This window comes from Myxocyprinus asiaticus, chromosome 20 (assembly GCF_019703515.2).
Source record: "Myxocyprinus asiaticus isolate MX2 ecotype Aquarium Trade chromosome 20, UBuf_Myxa_2, whole genome shotgun sequence".
In the NCBI taxonomy this organism is placed as follows: Eukaryota; Metazoa; Chordata; class Actinopteri; order Cypriniformes; family Catostomidae; genus Myxocyprinus; species Myxocyprinus asiaticus.
Window position 1 is genome coordinate 9,086,121 of NC_059363.1, and position 27,992 is coordinate 9,114,112.

Consider the following 27,992-nt stretch of genomic DNA (forward strand, 5'->3'; position numbering starts at 1 on the left):
GGCGGGCCTGAGCTGCAGCGCTACCCAGCTGATCGCTCTCTACATTTGATCCGTTTTTTTTTTTTTTTTTTTTTCCAGAGATTGAGGGACTCTGCTTGTTTGCTCTACTTGTTTGTGTTCCACATCTTATCCGACCATCCAAATTTCCTTTTCCGCGTATCCCATTAGACACAAACTCAGGGCAGCGTGTAGTTGTTGTTATGTTTTTAGCCCATATGTCATTTTTATTAAGGTTTGACGTTTCTCAAATCCTCATCATTTCAAAACATCTACATGAAAAGTTTGAGGCAGTTACGACGTCATAGAAAAACGTTAGAGCGTTTTGGATAAGTCCACGTCTCGCATCCTGTCGATATGTTGTTTTTTCGAGAAAATCGGGTCAGTGTCGGTATTTGGACGTCCTCATCATCATCATCCTCAACAGCCGAACCGATCCAGGCTGCCGTTCCCCCTTCCGTGCAGCTCGTGCTCACGGTGCTTTACACGGTCCTGTACTCGCTGCTCTTCGTGTTTGTTTACCTGCAGCTCTGGCTCATTCTGCACTACGGACACAAGCGCTTCAGCTTCCAGAGTGTTTTTCTCTTTCTCTGTTTGCTGTGGTCGGCTCTGAGGACGACGCTCTTCTCGTTCTACTTTAAAGATGTTGTGCAGGCGAACCAGCTGAAGCCTCTGCCTTTCTGGCTCCTGTATTGTTTTCCAGTCTGCTTGCAGTTCTTCACCCTATGTCTGCTCAACCTTTATTTTGCACAGGTAAGTCCCACTGTGCTATCCCTATTTAGACTGATTTTTAGTTTTTTGTTCTGCAGTGCGTTACACAATATTTGAATGCACCAATGTGAATGTCAGTAGGGTACTTGAAGCATACAAGTAGCTAATTTCGGAATAAAATCAATGTAATGTTCAGGAGACATCTGTTTTTCTGCTATAAAGAGGGAACATCATTGCATTCAGTTTGGTCGCCTTTCTTATGCAATACACATCCAAATGGATGCTTTACAAAATACTTTAGATTGGGGGACCAAAACTACAAATGTGAGAATCAAACATCGAAAACAACACATATTGAATAAAACTATTCCTAAATTATGTTTGTAGCAAAAAATTTAACCAAATATTAAAGATTGAGGGGACCGAATGCACTTGAAACTTGGAAATCGGTCTTTAAAAAACTAAAAAATATTGACTGCCTGTTAACAACACGAATATAACCAAATACTCAAGCCTGGGTTAACCATGTGTAAAAATGTGAGATTCAGCCATTTAAAAACCCATACCCATGAACCATTGTAATTCTGAATATTGGTAGGGACTTGTTCCCCTCAGTGTCTATGGTGGTTACGTCCCTTGTTTACAGCATCAAAACATTTATCATGTCCATGATACTGGGACAAGAGCGCAGCTGGAGGTCATGGTTTCTATTCTCAAGCTCCTCCGCTTGGCCACAACAGATTAGTTCACAGGCTAGTCTGAAAGAGGTCTATTATTGCCATTTTTGGTCCATCCTTCCAACCTTTGTGGGATACTGAAGTCTTGGCCGTCTGTGAATGTATTAACCTCATCATGCAGTGGTTGATATATTGTCCATCTCCAATGCCTTTTTCACTTCTATTTGGAGGGGAGACTATTTTAGGCCCTATTCCATATTTAAATATTCCATTAATGAGAGAATTGTTGTGGTCGGCATTCTCGGCAAGGATGCAGCCAAAAAATAAAGAAGCATTCATTGAAAAAACCCATACATGGCTCCCGCAATGTCTATGTTGGTTATGGCCCTGGTGCTTGGTAGTTTTTGTTGCCTGTTGTATCAGTTTTTTTTTTTTTTTTTTTTTTACAAAACAAGCAATGAAATACATGTCTGAAAATGTGATTGCTAAGTTCTGAATCAACATTGACCCATTGAAGGTCTTTATTTTTGTCTATACAAGTGGAAAAACCTTGACACTCCAACCCCCCTGAATGTTCAAATACAGTACAAGTGATTGATCAATGATTTGTATTAAAGTGGCAAACCAGAGACTATTTAGCAGAGATGGGCCACTTCTATTTAAATGAATGGGAGAAACTGGAACGCCCAACCGAGAAACTCTAGTGCCCAACAGTCAATGGATTTAGAAAGGAAGTCCTGCCTTACAGGTAAAAGAGCCAATCACTTTTAGAAACAGACATTGCCTGTCAATCAACTCGCTAGCTCACATGCGCATTAGCTTTACAAGTCGTGAAAATTGTGTGTGTTGGTGTAATATGAGGTAAAGAAGCACAATTTATGATTCCAATTTTATCAGATTTTATTGCTGATTTGAAATACTATGTTCTTTGATCTTAATCTTGACCAACCATTTTAGAAATTTCAGTGTCCCCCCCCATTCATGCACATAGGAGCTGCACTGGCCTGCCTGGAAATAGCCTCCCGAGAGCATTCCAAAGATGGCCAACAGTGGACTGACTTGCTAGATAGACTTTGGGCAAACCCAACAAATGTGTGCTTTGTCCTCTCTGTTCTTTCCGAAATCACCCCAGCTGTGATATTAATCTAACCTTGCTTATACTGCATTTTATTTCTCCTGTAGTCAGCACATAAAGCAGTGACACATCAAACCTGAATGACAAACCCTGCAGTCCTGTTAGATTTATTGACACCTTTTGTTTTATGCAACCACTAGACATGCATGTCTGCAGCCTTTCTCCTTACACCCACACTGAGTTGCAAAAGGTTGCTTGAGAGAATTGCGCATTGTTTGTGCGTATTCCTCAAGAGCTGTTTGAGATGTGGGCACCGTACCGATGCTGCCCGAACTGTGCGGGTTGGCATTTGAAGGTGCAAGCCAATCAGAGGCACCTGCTGCAAGAGCATTACATCACCCTGCTCAGTCCTGTGCTATTCCAGGCACAACAAAAGGGATGTGCAGCATTCTGCTCTGAGCCAAAGCACAAAGACGGCAAGCACCCCAACTCCGATCTGTCAGCCGAAAGCATATGAGAGTGTTGGGGTACTGTACCCGCATGTTGGTACATATTCAAGTGGGCATTTGCTGTGGTGTTGCATTAACTGTCCTCTAAGTGGTCTTGTAGTGCTTTGTCCATGAAGTAAGGATGGCATCGCAGATCATTTAAGTTAATTCAGTTGTTTTCAAATTCAACTTTCATTCAAAAATTATTTGCTCTCACTTCTTGATAAGGCGACCGGTTATGTTTCATGCCAGTTGCTGCAGAAGGAGGTTAACTGTATGTCATATAGGAGGATCACCTTAGGCAAGGAGTAGGTAGTTTGAAATGGGAATACGGTGCTATATATTTATTTACAGTAATGCACTTAGCTCTTGGGGGATAGAAATTCCAGACAGTTCAAAAGTAGCTATGCCCAGCTTGTATTTTTTTTTTTTTTTTTTTCAAGCATTTACATTAAATATTCTGTACAAAAATGTGTGTTATTTAAGCTGTAAAGTTTGTCTAATATGTCTTTTATGCAGTCAGACTACTTTTCTTGGCCAAGTTGATCACACAGGAAATTGACATGTTTCTTCCGACTATTCATGTACCATGAAATCAACCCCACTCTGCCGAATTACTGACAAGCAGCATTCCTCTTAAGATATTTTTGGATCTCTCAAATGTTTAACTTTCCCTCTTGCGCTACTGAATCTCCGCAACATGGGTTTTGGCCCCATGGAAACCAAGAAGTTTAGCGTTCACACATAAACGATGGTGAGTGCGATTCGGTGGTTGCATTTTCGCTTTAAAATTACATTGTTACTCCCCTGATGGTTAGGTTTAGGGTCGGGTTTTGGATTACGGGGTATGGTTAATAAAATGTGCATTTTCTGTTGACTGTAATTCATCATTTACAACTAAAAATACAACTTGCTTTGGTACCACTCTGTTGACATTTCATCTACAAACTGAAGCTCGTTAGCGCTTATACGTTCAACAACACTTCCAGGTTTGGCCACTGGGGGCAGTGCTTCAAATTTCAATAAATATTCTGATTTCAGCAGCAGAACTTTCGACTCACTGTCACGGAATTCACACTGCGATCAGTCTCTCTAGGTGGATGAACTGTTAGTGATGCATTACTTATGTAATTCATGTGGTGGAGATTTTCATATGTAAACAGTCCTTTTCTGGTGTCATGACATGTACAGTATTGTGTGAAAATTGTGGCTAACTGGCTTAACATGGTCATGACAGGTTGAAAAGTTGGATATAACTTTGCACAGACTGTAAGTAAGCGATTTAGGCTATTTTGAAACAGTGTGTATTTTAATGTTTATCCCAGTGCAATGCCTTGAATCATACTTCTATTGAAATTGCTTTACTGTAAATGCAAAATAAATCTCTGTCAGGTTTGTCATGTTAACAAAAAAAGTGTGCTGGAACAGCTGAGAATACAGAGAGAAAGAGGGCTTTGTAGGTGACTGCAATCGCAACACTGTAAAAAATGTTTTGTATTTCCTGCAAGTCTTGTGGTGTATTTCACAGTTTGCAACTCCTTTTTACCCGTCTTTCACATCCCTAAGGGAGTGCCAAAGTAATGACCAATTAATTTTTCAAATTGCACTTTCAGCAGCTCCTCTGTGTGGAGGAAACGCATTAAAGGCATGTGTACTGTGATCGCCAACTGTTTACATGAAGCACAAACTCCCTTGTGAATCACGTGTGAGATTTCTGCATGTAGGTGTGTGATAGGGCCATTTTTCACTCATGTTTTTTGCTGTGAATGCAGTTGGTGGCACATATTCGGCAAATTTTGTTCTGCAGCCTCAAAAACTGTCAAGAGGTTTATTTAGAATATCCATTTTTACAGGTAAAGAAATGATCTGGGTTCAAAACAAGTTGAGCTCCATCAACAGAATCTGTCACATGCTGTTGATTACTACAGCCAATCATTTTGACTCATTCCTCAGATTATAAAAACAATAATCTTTTTTTACAGTAATGCATTTACTATGCATTGTTGGAAGTCTGTGGGGTAAGATATTCCGGAGGGTTTAAATGCAGAAATGTGCTGCTCATAATTTTAATGCGCTTTCATGAATTGTTCATAAAATATGCGTCGACGTCATCATTTTAGAGTTGCCGTTACCAATGTAATTCCTGTGGTTGTGTTTTTCTCCACGTAAACGGTCCCTTTCATCCTTGCGTGTATCACATGTCTTTACATAGTCATGACAGGAGTTGAACAATTGCAAATAACTTTGCACAGACAAGGTTAGTAAGCGACTGTATCACACTTGTCTCACATCAGCACGTATATTGTTTAAGATTATACTTTTGGACCAATGTGTATTTTAGTGTTTATTCTGGTGCAGTGCCTTACCCCTTAGACTTCCATTGCAAGTGCATTACTATAAATGTGATTTTTGTTTGTTTTACAAAATGAGGAACTATTTGAAAGTATTTTCTGTGGTAACCTACAGCAGGTCACAAATGCTGTTGATGAAACAACTTTTGAAACTTTGTTGATAGAACTTAATGTTATTTAGACAACAGGGTATATAGATTTCACTTACAAAAAAAAAAAAAAAAAAAACGCGGTGTAGTGAAATTTGTACCCACAAGATGTAATTCTACACCGTGATGCAATGGAGTGATTTTTGCTATAATGCAAGGACAAAGCTAATATGCTTATTCAATCAAATTTCTCCATTATTCAATATAACAATGTAAAAGAATTGCATATCACTGCATGTCAAGTTTAACTCAACATCTATAATCAACATTAATAATCATCTCATGGCCATAAAATTTGTTGAGTAGGATGTATTAACAAAATGATGCCGAATTCCTTCAATTTTGACATGTCAGGCTACAGATTCATGGCCTATTTTTGCAGCATTATCAATTAAGAGAATCTTATTAATTCAGTTTGCCAAGGAGTCTTTTAGTATGTTGCCAAACTGAGGCATCACCCACACACAGCTCAAAATGTGTCCCATTAGAGCTTACTGGAATGTTGTTTTCTTATTCTACACAAACCCCAGCCTATCCCACCCCAGCCTCTTTGTCTTTGTAAACCATCCCTAGTAGTTTGACACAGATCATTTACATTGAACACTTGTGCTGTCCTCCAGTGCTCTTTTAAACTAATATTTGTGGCTAAGTCACAAGATCAGGATCAGTAACAGAACCGTGCCACCTAATTTGTTTAATAAACTACAGTATGCCTATTAAAGCACCTGTTTGCTGGTTTTTGCTGAAATAAATCACAATTTGCTCTTTGAGAGCTGACTCAGAGAAATTCAGTCTGGATTTTTTTCCTGCTACTCAATTTAGCAGTTGTGCTGTTGTGTTGGGAGAGGCTTAGGACTGCTGTTTGTTAATCTGTAACTAGGCCAGCGTTTCGTTGGCATGGGTCTCTAGGTATTGTAGACCTGCTTGTCTAATAAAGGAAATAAGTGGGTAACGAGGACAGTCCACAAAAGCACTTAAAGAAAACAGCCTTTAAATCTGCCTGCTTCCTAAATTAGCCACTTATTTGTTCCTGGTAAATACAGCTGTTTTTTCTCGACATGAGTGGGCAATGCAATGTCTCTACATTAAAGGTGCCACGATTAGTTTTTTTTTTTTTTCTTGAAGTCCACTTATAAAGTTAGTCAAGTATTTTTGCACCAAAAACCAACATTCTTTCTGACCCATACAATTAAACAGACTGTATATGCATTAAATCAGACTGCTCTAATGAAAACTACATGACTGGCAACTTTTTTGCAAAATAATATTTCGTGGTTCCTTACACCTCTCGAGGCAGTTCCGAGGTGAAATATCCTCTGTGTAGCGCTAAAAGTGAGTTAAATTTTCTCCCAAACATATCAAGTTTTAAATAAAACACTTACATCCCTATCTTAAACTTTAAACCTAAACCTAACCAATAGTGTCATAAAAAGCAAAGGTGACAGAAAAAAACCCAACTGCTGAAGCAACCATGGCTGCGTTTCCCAAAAGCACCGTAAGTGAAGTAGATCGTAGAAACCATTGGCGCCAATCGTCCCTACAATCAACTTAAGCTTGCGATGCTTTTGGGAAACCCAGCCCAGGTCATTTTGTGGCACTTCTGTAGACCGTATTCACGCTAGCACCATCTTTGATTTTTAATAGGAATGACAACGAGGCTGTGAGGGATAGACTTACAGTCTCTTCAGTGGGCTGTTCTGCAGTTTAAAGTGTTTTTGGATCGTTCCACGAACAAAACATTGATACAATATCTGTCCAAGAACATTCAGTATACAAAGAACTCCAGACAACATGAGATGTGGAAAATCAGATGTGATCTAGGAGCTTTACAGCTTTATACCATTCATGCCATTGAAGAGATGGAAATCTATTCCTCACAGTCTCGTTGTCATTCCTACAAAAAATCAAAGATGGCGCTAGCGTGAATAAGGTCTATGACACTTTCGGCTCACTGGGACTCGTACCCCAGTTCTTTACATCACAAGTGCAGTGCTCTGTCAGTTGAGCTACTGTGCAATTTGATCAAGCCTGAACAAGTGTGGTCATGTTATGCAAGCGTTAAAATTAATCGCCTGACAACTCAGTAAAAGTGTTTAGATGTCATAAGATAGCATTGTGTGAGCAACTGGGTGAAAAGTGTTTATAAATTGATATTCTGCAGTTTTACTCATAATTTGTGTTAAAGGGAATAAAAGTCATTGTTGTTGTAATGCCTCTAGTGTTCATTTCAGCAGGAAAGTGCTGCGATACATGGGTACAAGGAGCTGCAAAAAAAATAAATAATAATTTGGCAAAAATGTAGGTATAGTAACGTGGCTCTATGAGACCAGGTTATTTAAAATGTGAAGTCTTTCTCTTCTTGGATATTGATCAAAAATTTTAATCACTTCATCTCCTGACTCCTGCTCAGTGGCATCATTTTTGGTCTGATAAAATATGTGAATTTTAATGTGCTTATAGTTCCGACGTAATAACATGCATGTTTTCTGAATGTCCTGATTTTGTCATTTTTGGTGATATGTAACCAGGACAAGCATTTGTGAGATTCACCTAGACAGTACTTTTTTTTTTTTTTTTTTTTTGGTCAGTTTTCTGTTCACCAAGCTAGTATGAAATCATGTGCTAGTGTAGCCCTTATGTTATTTTACAGTTACCACAGCACTTTTTTCACACTTTGAAGGTTTCTCTTCAGTCACTTCTTCATGTTCTTTTAGAATTGTCTGTTTGGCTATGAATGTTATATAAGCATTTGTGTAACATTAGGTCTATCAGGGACATCTAGAGTATGACTCACTCAGCATGGGCTTCAAACTCGCATCATTTCTGCTCTCCACACATGCTTGCCTGCTTGAATGGCTGCAAACTAATCAGAATCAAATAGACAGAGTGAACGGTTGTCCCAGGGGTTGACAAACCGATTACTATGGGTACATTCTGAAGGGCTAAATTGGAAAGTGTATTTTCTATTTCATGCACTTAAGTGGTTTCGCATCAAGGCCCCACAATAGTCCAATGTTAGGTTGTCTTTTCAGCCTGATCTCAAGAAATTTACGTGAGCTTTGCAACGTTTTTGCAAAACTGAAATTATGTGCCTCACCAACCTAAAACGTTACACTAAACCTAACCAGTAGTCTCCTGAAAGATAAATGGGAGTTTAACAAAACAGACATCCTTATCCTTACCCTTAACCAACACCTAACCCTAACGACTAGTGCTTTAAAATGCAATTCAAAATGAAAAGCAAATTTTCAGAAGCAATTGCGTCATTTCGGGTCGCTTTTTTGGCACTTTCACTTTTGTGCATCTTTGGCCAGACTCGAAACGCAGTCAACTAGTCCAAAGTCCAATGCTCTTATCAGGTGAGCTACCAAGCAAGCTGTTCATTTTGGGAAAAGTGTGTATATGTAGGTGGGTCTGTAATACAAGTGTTAAAATTTTTCAAATCATGTGTTAAAGTAAAAGTGTTTTGATATCATAACATAGCGGGGGGTGAGTAATAGAGCAAAAAGCAAGTGTGTTTATGAAGTCATAATCAGCAGTTGAACTAATTGTAATCAGTATTGTATGATTTGTGTAAATTAATAAAACGCAGAGTTGTTGTTGCGCCTCTAGTGTTCATTTCACATGGAAACTGCAGCAAAACGTAGAAATGGCATGTACAAGTCAGTTTGCAAACATTTATATAGCGTAACGTTCATTCTATGAGACCAGGTTGAGTCTTTTGATTGTGGTATTGGGTTGAAAGGGAAACTTTACAATTTTGGATACAAAGTCATCCCTTAGTTTTATACTCCAGTTGTTTCATGTAGCTAGATTTGATCAATTAAAGTCTGGTCCACAATACAGCTTAATCTGAGCATTAGTTAAAGGAATAGTTCACCCAAAAATGAAAATTCTTTACAATTTACTCAACTTCGTTTTATTCAAACCTGTATGACAAAAGGAGAGATTTTCGGCCATGTCCACACTAATACGTTTTCATTTTAAAACACATTGATTTTGCAACATTTACGCCTCCTCATCCACACTAGAACGGCATTTTCCTTCACCGAAAACGGAGACTTGCGAAAGTGCTTTCCATTACCACATACTTTGTAAAAAGATGGCGTTAGGAAAGTGAAAGCGAGTTTTCAAATTTAAACGCATTAGTGTGGATGTGGTCTAAATAAATTTACTGTACCATCTTTTCAATACAATGGCAGATCATAGTGACACTGAGTGCTTTTTTTTTTTTTTTTAAGCTTTTTAAAGTATCATAAAAGTAGTCCATGCGACACTTAAGTAATTATTCAGTAAGGATAGCACTAAAAACAGTGCAAGTTCTCGCTAACATGCGTTCCACTGTGAACAAGCTCTTGTCATAGTACACATGAATGAGCAACGGACGTCAAGATTTTCAATGAGAAATTACATTGGTGATTGAGAACTTCTGTTTTTATGTGATACTGCACAGCGCAACATACTGTAAACGAATAATATTGAGTGCACCTTTAGCCCGTGGTTAAAAAAAAAAAGACTTAAATCCAGGGATTAGTGTGAAAAGCTTTTGTCTCAAACAAAACTAGAATATCTTTAACCTGACAAACTTGGGCAAATCAGCTTTGTGGAATGATTGAATACCATCACTCTTAGAACTTATGTAGAAGTCAGCCAATCATATTAGAACAAGGGATTTCAGCTAGCTCTTGCATTTTTGGTTTGCGTTATGCATGATCAGATGGCCCATGAGGCAGAGACTAGCACTGCTAAAATTAATGTTCACTGTACCACCATATTACACGTTTCCGACCTTTTCAGTGCGAGCCCTGAGTTTAAATCTTGCAGTAAAACAAGTATTAAACAGACCAGGGGAAAGATTCCAGATTTGTCTCCCAGTGCAGGTAGATGAATCACTGCTATTAAAGCTCCTCATGGCCTCTTCACATGAGGCACTGAAGGGAAAATGTGTGTTTGCAGGCTTGTGTTCTGATTACCAAGGAGTAAAACAGGAAATGATGAGTTCAAGCATGTAAATGCGTCAGAAGGCCTCAGTGTCCATTCAGATGAAAGCTTTCCATTCTGGCTTGGTAAATCGGTCATATGCACTGAGTTGCATGTGATCTGCTGTCAGGGCAAGCAAGAGAAATGGCATGTGGTTTTCCAGTCTGTAGATTCTTTACGCAACAGAGAGATAACTTTCTGGATAGTTCTAGACTATACTTGTTCGCATTCTTTGCCAAGTAGACCGATTTTGTTACCCATTATCCATTAGTATATTATTTTGGTTAAAGTACTTTAAAATGAACTACAAGTTAATATCTCAAAATTGTGTAAACATGGTGGCTCTGGTTTGAGCATCCCAACCAGCCCTGCACATCAATGTCGGCTCAACCAATGTTGTGATTTGGGGCGGGACTATTTGTTTGTCCAGCCAATGGAGGATGGGGAAGTGTTTGGAAAACCTGTTTGAAAACAATATTGATGTCATGCTAGTGGCCCAGAAATTACACATTTCATATTTAATCATGGAAAGAACCTCTTAAGCTCAGAAGTGTCACGAGTAGATCACGTTTCACACATTCATTAAAAGAGGAAGTTTTAGTCTCGGAACATCTCATGACAGCAAACCGTAGCATTAGACTGTGCGTTTTCAAAAATATGACTCAGTGCGATGTGGATGTTTGGTGTTAAAAATATGTTTTAAGGAAGAGATACAAATGTGTGCACATGGGTCAAAGAAAGGGCTTAACAAACATATCATTGCTCTGAGAAGACTGCTGCACATTTTCAGCCTTCTTTTTTTTTTTTTCTGTGATTGGCCGAAAGTAACAGTTGTGTGCGTGCCTGAGTGAGTGTGTTATGTGCTTATAGATGTCATGAGTTTACATTTTAGCCCAACCAAATCACGCCCGTCATTGTTCAGAATCCAGGCCTTTTTTTATTATCTAGGCCCTTCTTTATCTCTCTCTCTCTCTCTCTCTCTCTCTCTCTCTCTCTCTATTTATCTTTAACTGTCATGCAACTTGTTTTTCAATTCCATCCTACATTATTATTTTCTTTCATAATTATTAGAGGTGCTTTCATGAGGGAATGAAGTACAATCCCATGAAGCATTTCGATTTATGAAATCTAATCAACAACTTTAAATCAATAACTTTATTTCCATAATTTAATTAGAAGAATAAAAACAATGTATTTTAAGTTTAGTGCATAATATTCAGATATACACAAATATATAAGTAGGTTGAGAGTATAGGGAGACTAACTCAAGCATTCGTTATTCACAGTGCATCATGGGAGTGCGTGGATGCTATCAGATTTTTTGCCGGCCTTTCTTGGCCGCAACTCTCTAACTGGTGGGTCTTTTCTCTGCTGGATCATGGGCAGTGTAGTTCTTGTCCAGTAATTTCACCATTCAACATGATTTTTAAACAATGAAGTTGAAATAACGTGGACTGATAGCTTCAACAGAAGCATATACCATCGATTAAAAACTAATGTACAAATCTAGTTTTTCTGTTCAAAACTTTTTTTTTTCTTGCTCCCTAATGCGTCATATAACTGACCTGTACCTTTCTCCATCTTGTGTCAAAAAAGTCTACTAGCAGGTAAAGTGGCTACCTGCCTTCTGTCGAGAGTGAAGGCAGTGCATGTGTTGAATGTGGAACGTGCTGACCTTGTTTTTGCATGTGAGGTGGTCGGAGTTTGGGGTGGGGAGCAGAGAGCTGATAAATTGGAGCTTTTAATGCAGCCTTTTCTTAGTGAAAGCACAGCGCTCGGGGCAACATGGGTCCCTCGAGCCTGTCGCTCTCTAGTGAGATGACAAATGCTGCAGCACAGTTTCTGTATTTATTTAAGGAGAATTTATTCTGTTTTACTTGGCATTATGGGATGCCGTGTCCCAGTGGAGTCTGCTGTGCGTCTGCTGACATGGAAACATGAGGATGACACACATGAACACACACAAGTCAGCTCTCCTGTGTACCAAGTACTGAGTATCACATCTTTTATTTCTGCTGATTTTTTTTTTATTTTTTATGAAGAAGCCTTATTCTGCACTTTTGTAGTTTTTTATTTTCTTCCATTTAAATCCACTAATGTTAGTCTAGATTTCTTGCACGAAACCCCATTATTTATGACCATTGTCCTTCCTCTCTCGGACCCCTAGAATGAAACTGGATGTGTTTGCTACTGTACGTTTAAGACTTCTACATGTAAATGACCTTTGTTATGATTGACTAACCTGCGCCTACTAGCATAGTGCATAAACATAAGTACACAGCCCACTTCACATGTGCATTCTAATAGTACAGCTTCTGTTCTAAATTTGCACTTGTGCAACTGATGGCAGTCAAATGCAGCCTGTGTGGAGTGGATGGATGTTGCAGGCAGTTCAGCTCTCAGCAGCCTCAACTGAGGACTCTTCTCCTTTTGTGCGACCCTGGTTTGGTAACACGGACGTAGACATTAACGAAGAACCAGCATTGTTTTCCTCCCATAATTCTTGTAGCTTTCCGTTTAGGGAGTCTCTGCGATTTCCTGACCTTTTGCAACTATCTTATTGATATTTGGGTGATTTGTAGTATGTTGTCCAACCAGAAAGGAACAGGACTTGGTATGATCTCCCACATGTGTGATCAGGAATTTAGACATGACGTGATTTTTCCCAGTTGTTTCTTAAATGGAAAGACCCCTTGTAAGTTCCCATGGTCTGTTAAATATGTTCTTTCCAAATATTTTTTTGAGGTATAAATTTTACTCTACAAAATTGCACAGTAAACCACAACCCTTACAAAAAAGAACTGTGGCAGTAACATGAAAAAGTGATGGTATCATATGGTAATGCCATGGTACTGCACGATGGTTTTCACGTGGTACACTCCAAGCTACTTCAAAGAATGGAATGGTACTACCATGTTGCGATGATAAAAGACATGGTATTGTCATAGTATCCCTGCTGACAAAAAAAACAGCATAAATCAACCCAAGCTAGTTTATTGGTCTTAGCTGGTTTAAGATGGTCTACAAGTCTGACCAGTTAAACAGTGCCCTAAACCCCTCTAAAACTACCCAACAGACAAGCCTGACCATGCTTGGAGACTAAGACTGATCTAAGACCAGCAGACTTGGGCTGGAGTAAAATGTTTGTGTAAATTGTAATGCCATGGCACAAGGGAATGAAATACAATTTTTCCAGCCCAATTTTACCAGCCACTTATTTTTTTACCAGCTACGTTTATTTTTCATATGCTGTATAGATTGTTTTTCTACTAGATATAGTATTCTAATAGATATAGTAGAAATGAACATATAGAGAATACTGTCTTTATGAGAGCATATATAGCACACAATATTGTTATTATAATGGTAAACTTGCAACATAGACTAAAAATAGACAAGCACAGAAGTGAAACTTCTTCATCAAGCACAATTTTTGAGGCTGTACTGAATTATGACTACACATGATAATTCACCTTAAGTCCCAATGTCACTGTATGCCCTTTGCTTTGTACTGTAATGTATACAACAACAAATATCTGGAATTCCAATGTCAAAATACAGTAAACCTGCAGAGTTGCACCGATCAGCCACAACATTAAAAACACCTGCCTAATATTGTGTAGGTCCCCCTCGTGCTACCAAAACAGCGCCAACCCGCATCTCAGAATAGCATTCTGAGATGCTGTTCTTCTCATCACAATTGTACAGGGCAGTTATCAGAGTTACCGTAGACTTTGTCAGTTCGAACCAGTCTGGCCATTCTCTGTTGACCTCTCTCATCAACAAGGCGTTTCCTGCCGGCAGAATTGCCCCTCACTGTATGTGTTTTTTTTTTTTTTTTTTGGCACCATTCGGAGTAAATTCTAGAGACTGTTGTGCGTGAAAATCCCAGGAGATCAGCAATATTACAGAAATATTCAAACCAGCCCGTCTGGCACCAACAATCATCCATGCAATTATCTAATCAGCCAATCGTGTGGCAACAGTGCAGTGCATAAAATCATGCAGATATGGGTCAGAAGCTTAAGTTAATGTTCACATCAACCATCAGAATGGGGAAAAAAATGTGATCTCATTGATTTTGACCATGGCATAATTGTTAGTGCCAGATAGGCTGGTTTGAGTATTTCTGTAACTGCTAATCTCCTGGGATTTTCACACACAACAGTCTCTAGAATTTACTCCGAATGGTGCCAAAATCAAAAAACATCCAGTGAACGGAAAATGCTTTGGACGGAAATGCCTTGTTGATGAGAGAGGACAACAGAGAATGGCCAGACTGTTTCGAACTGACAAAGTCTACGGTAACACTGATAACTGCTCTGTATAATTGTGGTTAGAAGAATAGCATCTCAGAATGCTATTCTGAGATGCGGGTTGGCGCTCTTTTGCCGGCAGGAGGGGGACCTACACAATAATAGGCAGGTGGTTTTAATGTTGTGGCTGATCTCTGTGTGTGTATGTGTGTGTGTGTATGTGTGTGTGTATGTGTGTGTGTGTGTGTGTGTGTGTGTGTGTGTGTGTGTGTGTGTGTGTGTGTGTGTGTTTATATACTGGCGGACAGAAGTTTGGAATAATGTACAGATTTTGCTCTTATGGAAAGAAATTGGCATTCAACTGATCACAATGTGCCAGTCATATACAATATGCTCAGGACATTAATAACGTCAAAAATTAATATTACAATTTGAGAATTGTTTTTTCAGAACTTCTTAATCTTCTTCAAAGAGTTCTCATCAAAAAAGAGTATTGCAGATCCTTGGCATTCTAGCTGTCAGTTTGTCCAGATACTCAGGTGATATTTCACCCCACACTTCCTGTAGCACTTGCCATAGATGTGGCTGTCTTGTCAGGCATTTCTCACGCAACTTACAGTCTAGCTGATCCCACAAAAGCTCAATGGGGTTAAGATCCATAACACTCTTTTCCAATTATCTGCTCTCCAGTGTCTGTGTTTCTTTGCCCACTCTAACCTTTTCTTTTTGTTTTTCTGTTTCAAAAGTGGCTTTTTCTTTGCAAATCTTCCCAAAAGGCCTGCACCCCTGAATCTTCTCTTTACTGTTGTACATGAAACTGGTGTTGAGCGGGTAGAATTCAATGAAGCTGTCAGCTGAGAACATGAGGCGTCTATTTCTCAAACTAGAGACTCTGATGTACTTATCCTCTTGTTTAGTTGTACATCTGGCCTTCCACATCTCTTTCTGTCCTTGTTGGAGCCAGTTACATATTATAGTTATATGTATTCTACAGTTCATGTGAAAACCAAATCTGATATTTTTTTTCAACAGGCTGAAGCAGAAAAGGGTCAGTTCCTGTTTCTGTTATTGCTGACTATGTGAGTCACTTCCATGATGCTCTGCGGATGACGTAGCTAATCGAGTCAATATCCCTGGAACTACTTGTATATTTGTATAAACTCTGACTACAGAGTTTAAAAAGACCAAGCTTAAAGAAAGCACTATATGGCCTGGTATTATTACTGTGATATTTTTGCTACTGTTTGTGTTCATATATGTTTATATATTGTGTTTCACCAGCTTATGAATTCACTTTCTTTTATTTGAACTGCTTGAATACCACATCCGAATAAAATTAGTCCATGCACAGTTCTGTGGACACGTAGCAATAACCTATGGCTGACCTTAGGCAAAGAGTCAGTCCATGTGGCAACAGTCCCATTTAACCAATAACTTTCAGTGGTTATTTAGCATGTATTTGCTTAACGAGGAGATATTTCTGTTTAAACAATCTCTGAGATACGTCCTGGTCATCTTATCTTTGCTTAAGCACAAGCTAGTCATCACTTGGCGTGTGAGCAGGCTTGAAGTACTGATAGCAGAACTTGCTTGGTGAAAACAACTTTTTCTTCACTGATAACACTTAAATGACCACAGAAAAAAATGGCCAAGACAAGTACTGGATCACTACTGCTATTGCTTATACTTGGGTTAGGGATTAGCCATAACCCCTAGCTCTAAGTAATAAACTTTGACTTGCAACTCCTCCCGAACAGTATGTGCTACAGACATAAGTTATGCAGTACCTCAAATCATGCGGCTAACTGAGGAGAGACTTACATTTCTAAGCGATCTCACTCATGATTTTTGCCTGGTGGGTCACCTCTTATTTTATTTGACCTTCATTTTGTTTCTAAGGGTGCTTTCACACTAGCACTTTTGGTGCACACCTGGAGTCGAACGACGTCAAAGTTCGGTTCGTTTGGATAATGTGAACGCTGTTTTCCGAACTTGGGTGTGCTCCCGGGAACCGCACCCGAGTCCGCTTGAAAAGGTGGTCTGGGGTACAGTTCATGTGAACTCCAGTATGGTTCGCTGCTGATATGAACACAATCGTACCAAATCGTGGAAGGGATCTGCTTGTGATGACATTAATTTGCGTCTTTGTAGGCTCCCGATCGCAGTTATTATGGTATAATGCATTTCTCCTACCTGCTTGTGTCCAAATACACCTCCTTCAGAGAACAGCTCACATTTTTCACATCCCTTGCAACGCATCCGTGGGCTCGCGGCAGACAAATACTAATATTCATCACATCATTGCACATTCAATGCATCTGCGGGAGACAAACACAAGTGTTGTTCTGTGCATGGCAAGTTTGCGTGGTAAATCCAAAGAGAAACTTTAATACTTCATGTAACACAGTGACGTCTTCTCGAGTTGTTACCTAGATAAAGTGGTAAACAGCTGCCGCTTGTAATTGATGACATAATTGGACCACGGTTCGGACCCAAAAAAAATGATGTGAACAGAGACCAATGGGGGCAGGGGGTTGGAAACAAACTCTGGTTTGGTCCAAGCAATCGAACCAAGTGTGAAAGCACCCTAAGTAATAAAGATCTTTCTGTGTTTGTTTTTTCCCACAGGTAATCTTCAAAGCCAAAGCAAAATATTCCCCAGAACTCAACAAGTACAAGTAAGAGTATTTCCTTCCTAGCTTCTACATGTTGTGATTTTTACAGTATGTGGTGGTACAGATGACGGTTGGATGACAGATGGAGTCAGTGTTAACAATAGACTTTTTTTCTTTGCTGTTTTAATCACTCTAAACTGCTGTCACCCCTCAACCCATATGACTTTCTTTAAAGTTATTTAGCTAAATGTACAGGTTGCTATTTTCTGTACAATAAAAGTGAATACTTTGGCCATCAGGTACAGTGAGAAAAAAAGCACAAAAAAAGTATGATGAAGTAGTCCATGTGACTCGTGTGCTATATTTCAAGTCTTGTGACTGACACTGATGTGTTGCATTTGAATGTTTGAAATGAACGTAAGCGTGAATGAGAGCTATGGCAAAGGGGAACATTTTCAGCCAATAACAAAAATTCCGGTCTGTTCCTCACATAAACTTGTTGAATGGCTTCAGAAGACTTGGAATGTAGCTTATATGAGTCAATATAGATTACATATTGAATTACAAATCATATGGATTACTTTTATGGTGCTTTTTCATCCTTTTTTTTTTTTTTAAGCTTGGCAGGCAGCCCCATGAGGGTGAGTAAATGATGACAAATTAATTTTTGTGTGAACTATCTCTAAGGATTTCAATTTGTTTTTTCTTTTGGTCGGAATGCCAGAAAATTCTAGTTTTAGCCAGCTTAATTCAAGCTCTTTAATTTTTCCCATATGAAGCATCAATCTGTACAAATACTGGCTTTGATCAGTTGATTACAGTCTGATGCCGAGTGAAAAGATTGGAGATCAAATCCTCCCGGCCTGCCCACCCTGTCCTGTCTGTGAGCCAGGATGAGTGGGAGAATCATGTTGTGGAATGGAGGGGGAAGGAGGTAGAGGGAGGATAGTGACATCTTGGATTTGGCCCAGACAGATCTAAGCAAATGGTTGATTGTCCTCATCAGCAAGAGTGGTTTAATGTCTTTGAGCTTTAAAGACAACATGAAACTGCTTTTGCAATTTGACTTACATAATGTGATTTTTTTTTGAGTGAAGCAAAATTTTCAGCGTGATGTAAAGCTGGAAGAGGATATTATGGAAGAGATCATCCTGCTTGGAAAGGTTGATTATTAAGTGACGTGCCAAAACCATGAAAATTAAAATAAATATTTTTCATTTTTAATAATCATTTAATATTTTTTTAACCACTTCAGTGTGTAATTTATTAGTTATTTAAATGTTTAAATATTTATTTTAATGAATTATTTTGAAATAATTTGTCCCTCCATAAAAGTAAAATGTCCAGATGTATTAAAGTAATGAGAATTTGGGAGGAAATGTGCTTAATGGTCATGAAAATGTCAAAATTCTTTTATATATACAGGTGCATCTCAATAAATTAGAATGTCGTGGAAAAGTTCATTTATTTCAGTAATTCAACTCAAATTGTGAAACTTGTGTATTAAATAAATTCAATGCACACAGACTGAAGTAGTTTAAGTCTTTGGTTCTTTTAATTGTGATGATTTTGGCTCACATTTAACAAAAACCCACCAATTCACTATCTCAAAAAATTAGAATATGGTGACATGCCAATCAGCTAATCAACTCAAAACACCTGCAAAGGTTTCCTGAGCCTTCAGAATGGTCTCTCAGTTTGGTTCACTAGGCTACACAATCATTGGGAAGACTGCTGATCTGACAGTTGTCCAGAAGACAATCATTGACACCCTTCACAAGGAGGGTAAGCCACAAACATTCATTGCCAAAGAAGCTGGCTGTTCACAGAGTGCTGTATCCAAGCATGTTAACAGAAAGTTGAGTGGAAGGAAAAGTGTGGAAGAAAAAGATGCACAACCAACCGAGAGAACCGCAGCCTTATGAGGATTGTCAAGCAAAATCGATTCAAGAATTTGGGTGAACTTCACAAGGAATGGACTGAGGCTGGGGTCAAGGCATCAAGAGCCACCACACACAGACGTGTCAAGGAATTTGGCTACAGTTGTCGTATTCCTCTTGTTAAGCCACTCCTGAACCACAGACAATGTCAGAGGCGTCTTACCTGGGCTAAGGAGAAGAAGAACTGGACTGTTGCCCAGTGGTCCAAAGTCCTCTTTTCAGATGAGAGCAAGTTTTGTATTTCATTTGGAAACCAAGGTCCTAGAGTCTGGAGGAAGGGTGGAGAAGCTCATAGCCCAAGTTGCTTGAAGTCCAGTGTTAAGTTTCCACAGTCTGTGATGATTTGGGGTGCAATGTCATCTGCTGGTGTTGGTCCATTGTGTTTTTTGAAAACCAAAGTCGCTGCACCCATTTACCAAGACATTTTGGAGCACTTCATGCTTCCTTCTGCTGACCAGCTTTTTAAAGATGCTGATTTCATTTTCCAGCAGGATTTGGCACCTGCCCACACTGCCAAAAGCACCAAAAGTTGGTTAAATGACCATGGTGTTGGTGTGCTTGACTGGCCAGCAAACTCACCAGACCTGAACCCCATAGAGAATCTATGGGGTATTGTCAAGAGGAAAATGAGAAACAAGAGACCAAAAAATGCAGATGAGCTGAAGGCCACTGTCAAAGAAACCTGGGCTTCCATACCACCTCAGCAGCGCCACAAACTGATCACCTCCATGCCACGCCAAACTGAGGCAGTAATTAAAGCAAAAGGAGCCCCTAGCAAGTATTGAGTACATATACAGTAAATGAACATACTTTCCAGAAGGCCAACATTTCACTAAAAATGTTTTTTTTATTGGTCTTATGATGTATTCTAATTTTTTGAGATAGTGAATTGGTGGGTTTTTGTTAAATGTGAGCCAAAATCATCACAATTAAAAGAACCAAAGACTTAAACTACTTCAGTCTGTGTGCATTGAATTTATTTAATACACGAGTTTCACAATTTGAGTTGAATTACTGAAATAAATTAACTTTTCCACGACATTCTAATTTATTGAGATGCACCTGTGTGTGTGTATATATATATATATATATATATATATATATCACACACTGTAAGACTTTATTTTCATGACCATTAAGCACACATCCATCCATCCTTCCATCCATCCATCCATAATTATTTGGCATACAGTATTTGTGGATGATTGTGCACTGTGTGTGATCTCGTTGGCCTCTCTTCCACTTCCTCCAGGGTGCCCCTGCGCTTGGGCTTTCTGCTGGCCAGTATTTTTTTCCTTGTTGTGAACTTGACATGTGCCATGCTGGTCCAGGGAGGGGCCAGTGAGAGTCAAGTGAAGGATGCCGTGCTGGCACGCGTGCTAGTTAACGACAGCCTCTTTGTAGTCTGTGCAATCTCACTCGCCGTCTGCATCTTCAAGATCGCCAAAATGTCTTCTGCCAACGTCTACCTGGAGTCAAAGGTAAGTGGACATGCATGCTATTGTGCAGTAATATACAACTTTCTTAATTTCCAAAGAGCACTTTTGTTTTGGGTATAAAGAAGAATAGAAAGCAAAGTGGCAAATATGGCTGTTATTGTTGCATTTTGTATCTGTGGTCAAGGTTGCTTGGATTTGGGTTTTTAAGTAATAGAACAACATTTAATTGGTACAGAGTGACACATGGGACTTCAACACGACATTGAGGGCCAATGTACAGCATCTACAGCTAATTGCTTTTAAATGGTTGTCAATTTCAGGAAGTATTCACTATTTTGTTACTATAAATGTGTTGATTTTGGTGACTGTGACTCAGGGGACATCAGTCTGCCAGGCCACTGCCATTGGGGCAGCAATTATCCTCCTCTACACCTCCAGAGCCTGTTATAACCTGGTAGTGGTGGCTCTGTCTCCTGAAGATCGGCCCAGCCCGTTCAATTATGGCTGGTACAATATATCTGACCAGGTAGGTTCAACATAATTCATAGGCATTATCAGTATACTATTGTTAAAACATTAAGTGATTTTTGTGTTAAGTGGACCCACTTCACTATGAGTGATGTCAAAGTTGTGAATAGTTCTAAGATAAATGATGCCGTATAATGTTGATGAATCACAGAAGGGTTAAACGCACATTGGTTTGTTTGCCTGTAATGTGTAAGTAGATAGCATACAGTTAGTAAACCCTCACTGAACTTTTACTGTCCCAGATAAACAAGTCTCATAGAGCTCACTGATGTTAGTATGGCGCAGCTGTTTGAGTTAATTATCAATGTTGTTTACACCATCAGTGTGAGACGTGTGAATTTATGACTTCATTATGCATTTATATCTGTCATTCTGCTCATTTGCATACATGTGTATCTTGGGTACCCTGATTTAGTACTGAGTGTTTGTACTACTATTCTGTTGTATGGTGAGCATTTGAAGAATTTGTAAGGGATATTAGACAGTAAGCTGGTCATTATCGTGAAAAACACCCTGAAGGGGTTTGTTTTACTATAATTAGTTACCAGCTTACTTTATAATGTCCCTCTTATTACACAACAACTTGCCAGATACATTATAAAAATGGACATGAAATATTGATTGAGTTGAAAATGTTGAAACTAATTGAAACTGAGACATGAAAGCACAATTGCCTGGTGCAACCGTCAGTTATATAGTTTAGTGGTCGTAATACAAAAATATTTGACTACAGAATTAGAGGTCGACCGATAGTGGATTTTGCCGATACCAATAACTAAGGTGGTGGAAAGGCCCGGTAACCGATTAATCGGACAAATTTTTACAAAAATATTTATAGAATGTTATCAAAATTTCTACATCTTTCTTACTATGACAGGCACAGACAATGAGGCTACAAGAGTCCTAAATGAATGAAACTATTAATTAAAACTATTGGCAGCTATCGGCAAAGATTTTTGCAGATAACCGATAGTTCCAAATAGCAACTATCGGCACCGATTAATCTGTAAAACCGATTTATCGGTCTTCCTCTAATGCCAAAATTGACCAATCAGAATCTACTATTCCACAGAGCTAAGTAATCATTGACTATGATACAAGCTACATTATGAACTAGAGATTGCAGCTTTTGTTGCATATTTGCACATGCTTTTCTGTACTCCTTGTCATTTAAAAAGTGGCGATAGATCGACTTTATTCATTCCAAATAAATGTAATTCAACATGGATTACTTGGCATTGAGCGCTGCCCCACTGAAACAATCCATTTGAGAGGATTTAGACAGATCTGGGCTCTGTTGGGGAAAGGTCTTTTGTTTTGCTATAAATAGCCCAGGCAAGGCTGCTGTGCAGAGCCAAAGGATGGCCGGTTGGCTGCCTGATGGTGACCTAGATTGGGTTCACCTCTGAGATGGGCCGACAGGAAGCTGAGGTTCCCCAGAACAGTCTGCCCTCTTCTCTGACTCAGCTGTGTTTGTTTGGGTGCCTGTCTGCTTGCTTATTCTTCATAATGCCACTTTGTCTGTCTCATGTAAAGCTGGTGTCAGGATTTGGTTGGCATTCTATTATGGTGTTTTGCTGGCAGGCATTTAATTCTGGGGTTGTTTACAACATTCCTTGTCCTTCATTGGGTCTTTTTGCATATTTCCGTGTCCATGATTATGTTTGTCGTAGGCCATTAGATGTGCATGTAGATGTTTCTGCCTTTGTTTCAGTGGTAGCATAGACATTTGTAAAAATCCCACTCGTTTTCTCCATAGGGAAATTTATTTTTAATGATAACTTATTAATGTTTAAAGACAGACCTACAGTGAGCTCCAGAGTTGCTTATCGATGATATATGCTTCTGCTGAAACAATGTCCACATTACTTGACCTTAGTTAAAAAAAATAGTGTTTAATAGCAGAAAACCTGGTGAGGAACTACACTACCCATAAATCTACCAATCAAAGAATTGGCAAAAGAGCTTTGCCGCGACCGAACACTTCCACGACGCACTGCGAATGACGTAGCTATTCGAGTCAATATCACTGGAACTACTTGTATATTTGTCTAAATCAAAATATTTTACAATAAACTTAAAATTGATTGTTTCTATACTTATAACCAACAACTTTAAATCATTAAAGGTTTATTTATTTCCATCATTTTTAATACAGTTACATAATTTGTAATGCTTAATATGGGATTGTAGTTCATTCCCTCATACCTTTTTGTCTTTTTGTCCAATTTTCCCATATTTTTTGTTTTAACTCAAAAGTTTGTAATGTTGTTGGAGTTGGTTGGTTTGGTTAATTGCTTAGAATGCTTTTGTATAGGATCTTATGAAATCCCTATGAAAAAATGTATGGGGAAAAATAGCTTCGGAACCAACCCAACTGAAATAGTGGACGGGCACTGTTGCGCTCCATAGAAGTTCAGTCCATCACTGCTGTTTTTCTGTTTTGCATGTAATTGAATGGTGTCTGTTGGCTTTTGCAGTGTCCCAATGAATCAATATGGTCAGAATTAGAAGTTCTTAATGTCTTGCCCTGTATTTATGTTTCCAGGCTGATGCAGAGAAGATCAATGGGGAAGCCTATGTAGTCTTTGGAATCATCCTGTTCTTCTGGGAGCTGCTGCCCACCAGTCTGGTTGTGTTGTTCTTCAGAGTGCAGCGGCCCAATCAAAACCTGGTGAGAGTCGAATCCTGTCTCATTTCTCTAAATCTGTCCATCAATATCACAGCTGGACACTCACTCAATGATGTTGGGCTGGGATCGGCTTTTTAAGCCCCACTGGAGAGCCGTTTCCCCATCAGATAGAATTAATTACTCAGACGTCTGCCCCAGTAAACGCTTATTCAACAGAATGGAAAACACATAGATCCGTGCTACAATGTCTTAGTCATATATTTGGCTTTCTGTGTTGGAGGAATCATACAGTTTTTATTTATATGCTGCATACGCTGTTTCTGCAGGTGGCCAGCGGTATGATCAACAGTCACAGCTTTAGTTCCAGGGCTTATTTCTTCGATAACCCTCGGCGCTATGATAGTGACGATGACCTGTCTCGAAATGCAACTTCCCGAGGAGAGAGATGCAGGTTTGTGTGACCACGTTTTTTCTAACGCACAAAAGAATGGAACGTTGCATAGAAATCTGAAATTCAACAGCTTTTGTGTTAAAGGGATAGTTCACCCAAAAATGAAAATTCTCTCATCATTTACTCGCCCTCATGCCGTCCCAGATGTATGACTTTCTTTCTTATGCAGAACACAAGTGAAGATTTTTAAAAGAATATCTCAGCTCTGGTGTACCGGTACTAACGAAGTATCGCAATACCAAAAAAATCAAAACGGTATGATATCATCTTGTTGCTAATTTCGGTACCATATTACAGTATGCTGTCATTAGCAAAATGATATGAGATGTGACAGTTTTGAGATTAAATCAATGACAATAAATACGTTGAAATAAATTGAAAATAAAAAAACCTTTGGATTTGGCCAAATGTGATCATTAAACAGCAGAAGGATGTAATTTAATTAAATATTATACAGTCACATGCGCTGCACGCTACAGAATGAACAAGAGGTGTCGCTCTGCTCTGTCATCTGCTTCACACACGCAACACATTCTACTGGTGCTTAATTTTCATGCAGTGTTTAGAGTATAAATGGCTGTTAACACTTAAATGAACTCTTCCGGTACAGCTCGGAGATTTCAGCTGGAGAGTCGCGACGGGATTATCCCAGTATTAATGAGAAGCTTGATATAACTAACCCATCAAAAACAGTCAAGCCCAGTCAAAATAAGAGTCCCGCTTAAATGAATGCTCTATTCAACCGGATGTGTGAAATTGAAGACAGAAAAATATAACTACTGTATATAAATGTAATATTCAAAAAGTAGCAATAATACTCATAATAACAATTATTATTAAACGGTTGTTTTAATATTATTATTATTATTATTATTATTATTATTATTATTATTGTCTGTAAGCAATATCACAACCGCAAGCAGCCTTGTGCCACAGTTAATCAGATTTTTTTTCATTAAAGTTTTCATTAATACTGTGAAGCTCTGTTGTGCAGCATTTTATTTTACCAAAAATAAAATTGCAATTTTATTTTACAATTTTTCAAAACATTCTTCAAGAAAGTAATACGGATTTGAAATAACATGAGCGGTGAGTAAATTATAGAATTAAAATTTTTGGGAAAACTATTCCTTTAAATGTACATGTTTGATATGGAAAAATGCTAATTACACCATGGATAACCCAATGATTGCTTTAATCTTTACAGTTTTGCTTAATAAAAATATAATTCACCCTAAATGCAGTCAATAAATTACAGTATATCTCTTAAGTTGTCGTCGGGTTCTGTTTTCCAGCAGTACCCTGTCGTCAACGGCACAAATGGGCCCCAGTTGGTACGGCTCGATCCAGAGGAACGGCAGCCTTACAGGGATCCCTCACCTGCTGAACGGTCCCCAAACATCAACCGCCCCTCTTCTTTTCGCTTCTGGCAACATTCAGACCAATCAACACCATAACTACTATTCCACCCCACAGAACTACTACTCAACCTCCCAGACACACTACTCCACCCCTCAGAACTAATGTGGACGACCCTTCTGTGAATGAATCAAGTCTGAGGTTTTGGCTCAGGCTGGGCTGCAGACACCTCGGACATCATTGAGCATTGCTTTGCGGTCGTCTTCCCCCTCAGTCAATTTGTCTGCCCACTTCGAGGCACTGTCCCTGCGAGCGAACAGTAGTCATGGCAATGAATGTGGCTGGAAGGAATTTAAAAGGGACCATACAAAGTGGTTGGGGGAATTGGAATGAGTTGGAATGGCAGTTGATATGACACTGAACAATGTTCTTTATGTCAGTGTTTCTTCATCATGTAAATTTCTGAGCTCATAGAAGGGGCGAACTGCAGTGAAGAGCTAAAGCTTTTTTTTCTTTTTTAGCTGTTGAAAGCCAAAATATCAGTCCAGCGTTTACTCAAAATGTTCTCATACTTTTTAGATCATCAACCCCATTAAAATTCCATGGGTTCAGAACTTTGCTGCAATGATCTGTGAACTTTTGGCATATGGACTCCCCTCTGTGAGTTGGGATGTGCTTTTTGCACTTATTATGAGCCTATATTTCATTTTTGGATTAATTGGAATAGCTGGGGTCCTGAATGTGGTGGTGGTGTTGAGATTTTCGTAGGGGTACACTTTGCATATTCCATTCTCTTCGAGAGTCCATTTGAGACTCAATATCCAGCTTTTTTCCAAGAGGCTTTTCAAGACCAACGTCCTGGAATTCCCAATATTCTGAATTTGTTGAGGGCATCAAGGTGCACTTGTACTAGGAATCAATGTGCACTGACATAAACATGATGTCCATTTGTCTTTCTTTTATTGCTTTGACATTTTATTATTTTGCCAAAGAGCACATGCTTAAATCCAGGCTTGACACTCGAGTCTCCATGCTAGAGATCCTTGGTAGATTTCCACGCTTTTCGACGGTGAAGAGAGTCAGAGACTAGAAGACAAATCCGGTGTGATAATCCCTGGACGGATGCCTGATATCTAGTGTGTTTATATGTACCAAGTGTGAATAGGAAGTTTAACTCTACTTACACTCTCTAATATTTAGGTACTTTCAGCGATGCTTTGAAGAGCCTTTCAAATTGACTTATGGGTGAATTTACCCACATATATTCTGTACGCATTTAACGATATCTTTCGTCAAAACTAGTTTATCATACTAAGCATATCGCTGTCCAGGAAGGCCTGAAATGGTGCCATTTGTATGATTTTCCAAGAGAAAAACATGTTGCACAAAATTAATATTTGTATTGAAGATGTTTCATAAGCTTTATATCATCATTCCTCTATAGATGTATATTGCAGGAACATGATTGCTCAGAAAGCAGTCTCCCATATCCAGTACAGTTTAGTAACTGCTACCAAGCTCAAAGGAATGTTCCAGGTTCATTACAAATTAAGCTCAATCGCAGAATTTGTGGCATATTGTTGATTACCACAAAAAATGATTTGCACTCTCCCCTTGTTTATTACAAAGAAGAGGTAACCGTAAGGCACTTACAATGGAAGTAAATGGGGCCAGTCCATAAACATTAAAATACACATTGTTTCAAAAGTATAGTCACAATACGTAAACATTATACGTGTTAATGTGATTTTAGTGTGATAAAATCACTTACTAACCTTATCTGTGTAAAGTTATATTCAGTATTACAACTTAATTGCCATGACGATGTAACAACGTAAATCCTTTAATCTGGTAAACGCTGTAATCCCGGCAATTTTTATTTTTACGGTTTTATTTTATGAATCTAAGATCATGTTAGTGCATAAAATGTGTACATCTTGTGGCTATACCTTTGAAACAGTGTGGATTTCAACGTATATGGATTGGCCCCTCAATTCCACTGTAAGTGCCTTCCTGTAACTGCAATTTTCTTTTCCTTTTTTTAATAAATGTGGGACAACTCGAAGTAATTTTATGTGGTAATAAACATTAAGCCACAAATGCTGTCGATTGAGATTTGATAAGTTGTTAATTACTTGTATCGAACCTTGAATATTCCTGTAAATGAAGAAGCCCTTTCCATTCCCCTGAACATTAATTTTTTTGTGTTTTAGCAAAAGAAAAGCTTATTTGTATCTGTTTTTATCCCCTAATTTGCTGCTCCATGTACATTTACAAGCTGTGTACATGAAATCAACAATCAATTGGCTAAAGCAATCATCAAATGTTTTTTTTGTTTTTTTTT

General features: G+C 38.8%; 1 protein-coding gene across 2 annotated transcripts; it reads left to right on the forward strand.

Moving 5' to 3' along the window:
* Nucleotides 1–68: 68 nt before the first annotated feature.
* Nucleotides 69–27,992, forward strand: LOC127411194 (G protein-coupled receptor 137Ba-like). 2 transcript variants are annotated; one of them, XM_051646591.1, is made up of 7 exons: nt 69–750; nt 17,313–17,362; nt 20,492–20,720; nt 21,055–21,204; nt 23,755–23,880; nt 24,165–24,289; nt 25,588–27,992. In XM_051646591.1, exons 1-7 carry the CDS (start codon nt 355–357, stop codon nt 25,811–25,813), a joined length of 1,302 nt encoding a protein of 433 aa, XP_051502551.1. In that variant the 5' UTR covers nt 69–354; the 3' UTR covers nt 25,814–27,992. The 2 variants fall into 2 exon arrangements, with proteins under 2 accessions (XP_051502551.1, XP_051502550.1); XM_051646590.1 differs by having other exon boundaries at nt 72–750; nt 25,585–27,992.

Coding starts and splice junctions, on each gene's coding strand:
- LOC127411194 (XM_051646590.1), top strand. CDS start 355: ATGTTGTTTTTTCGAGAAAATCGGGTCAGTGTCGGTATTTGGACGTCC. Junction 21,205..23,754: donor GGTACAATATATCTGACCAG/GTAGGTTCAACA, acceptor TTATGTTTCCAG/GCTGATGCAGAGAAGATCAA. Junction 24,290..25,584: donor TCCCGAGGAGAGAGATGCAG/GTTTGTGTGACC, acceptor TCTGTTTTCCAG/CAGTACCCTGTCGTCAACGG.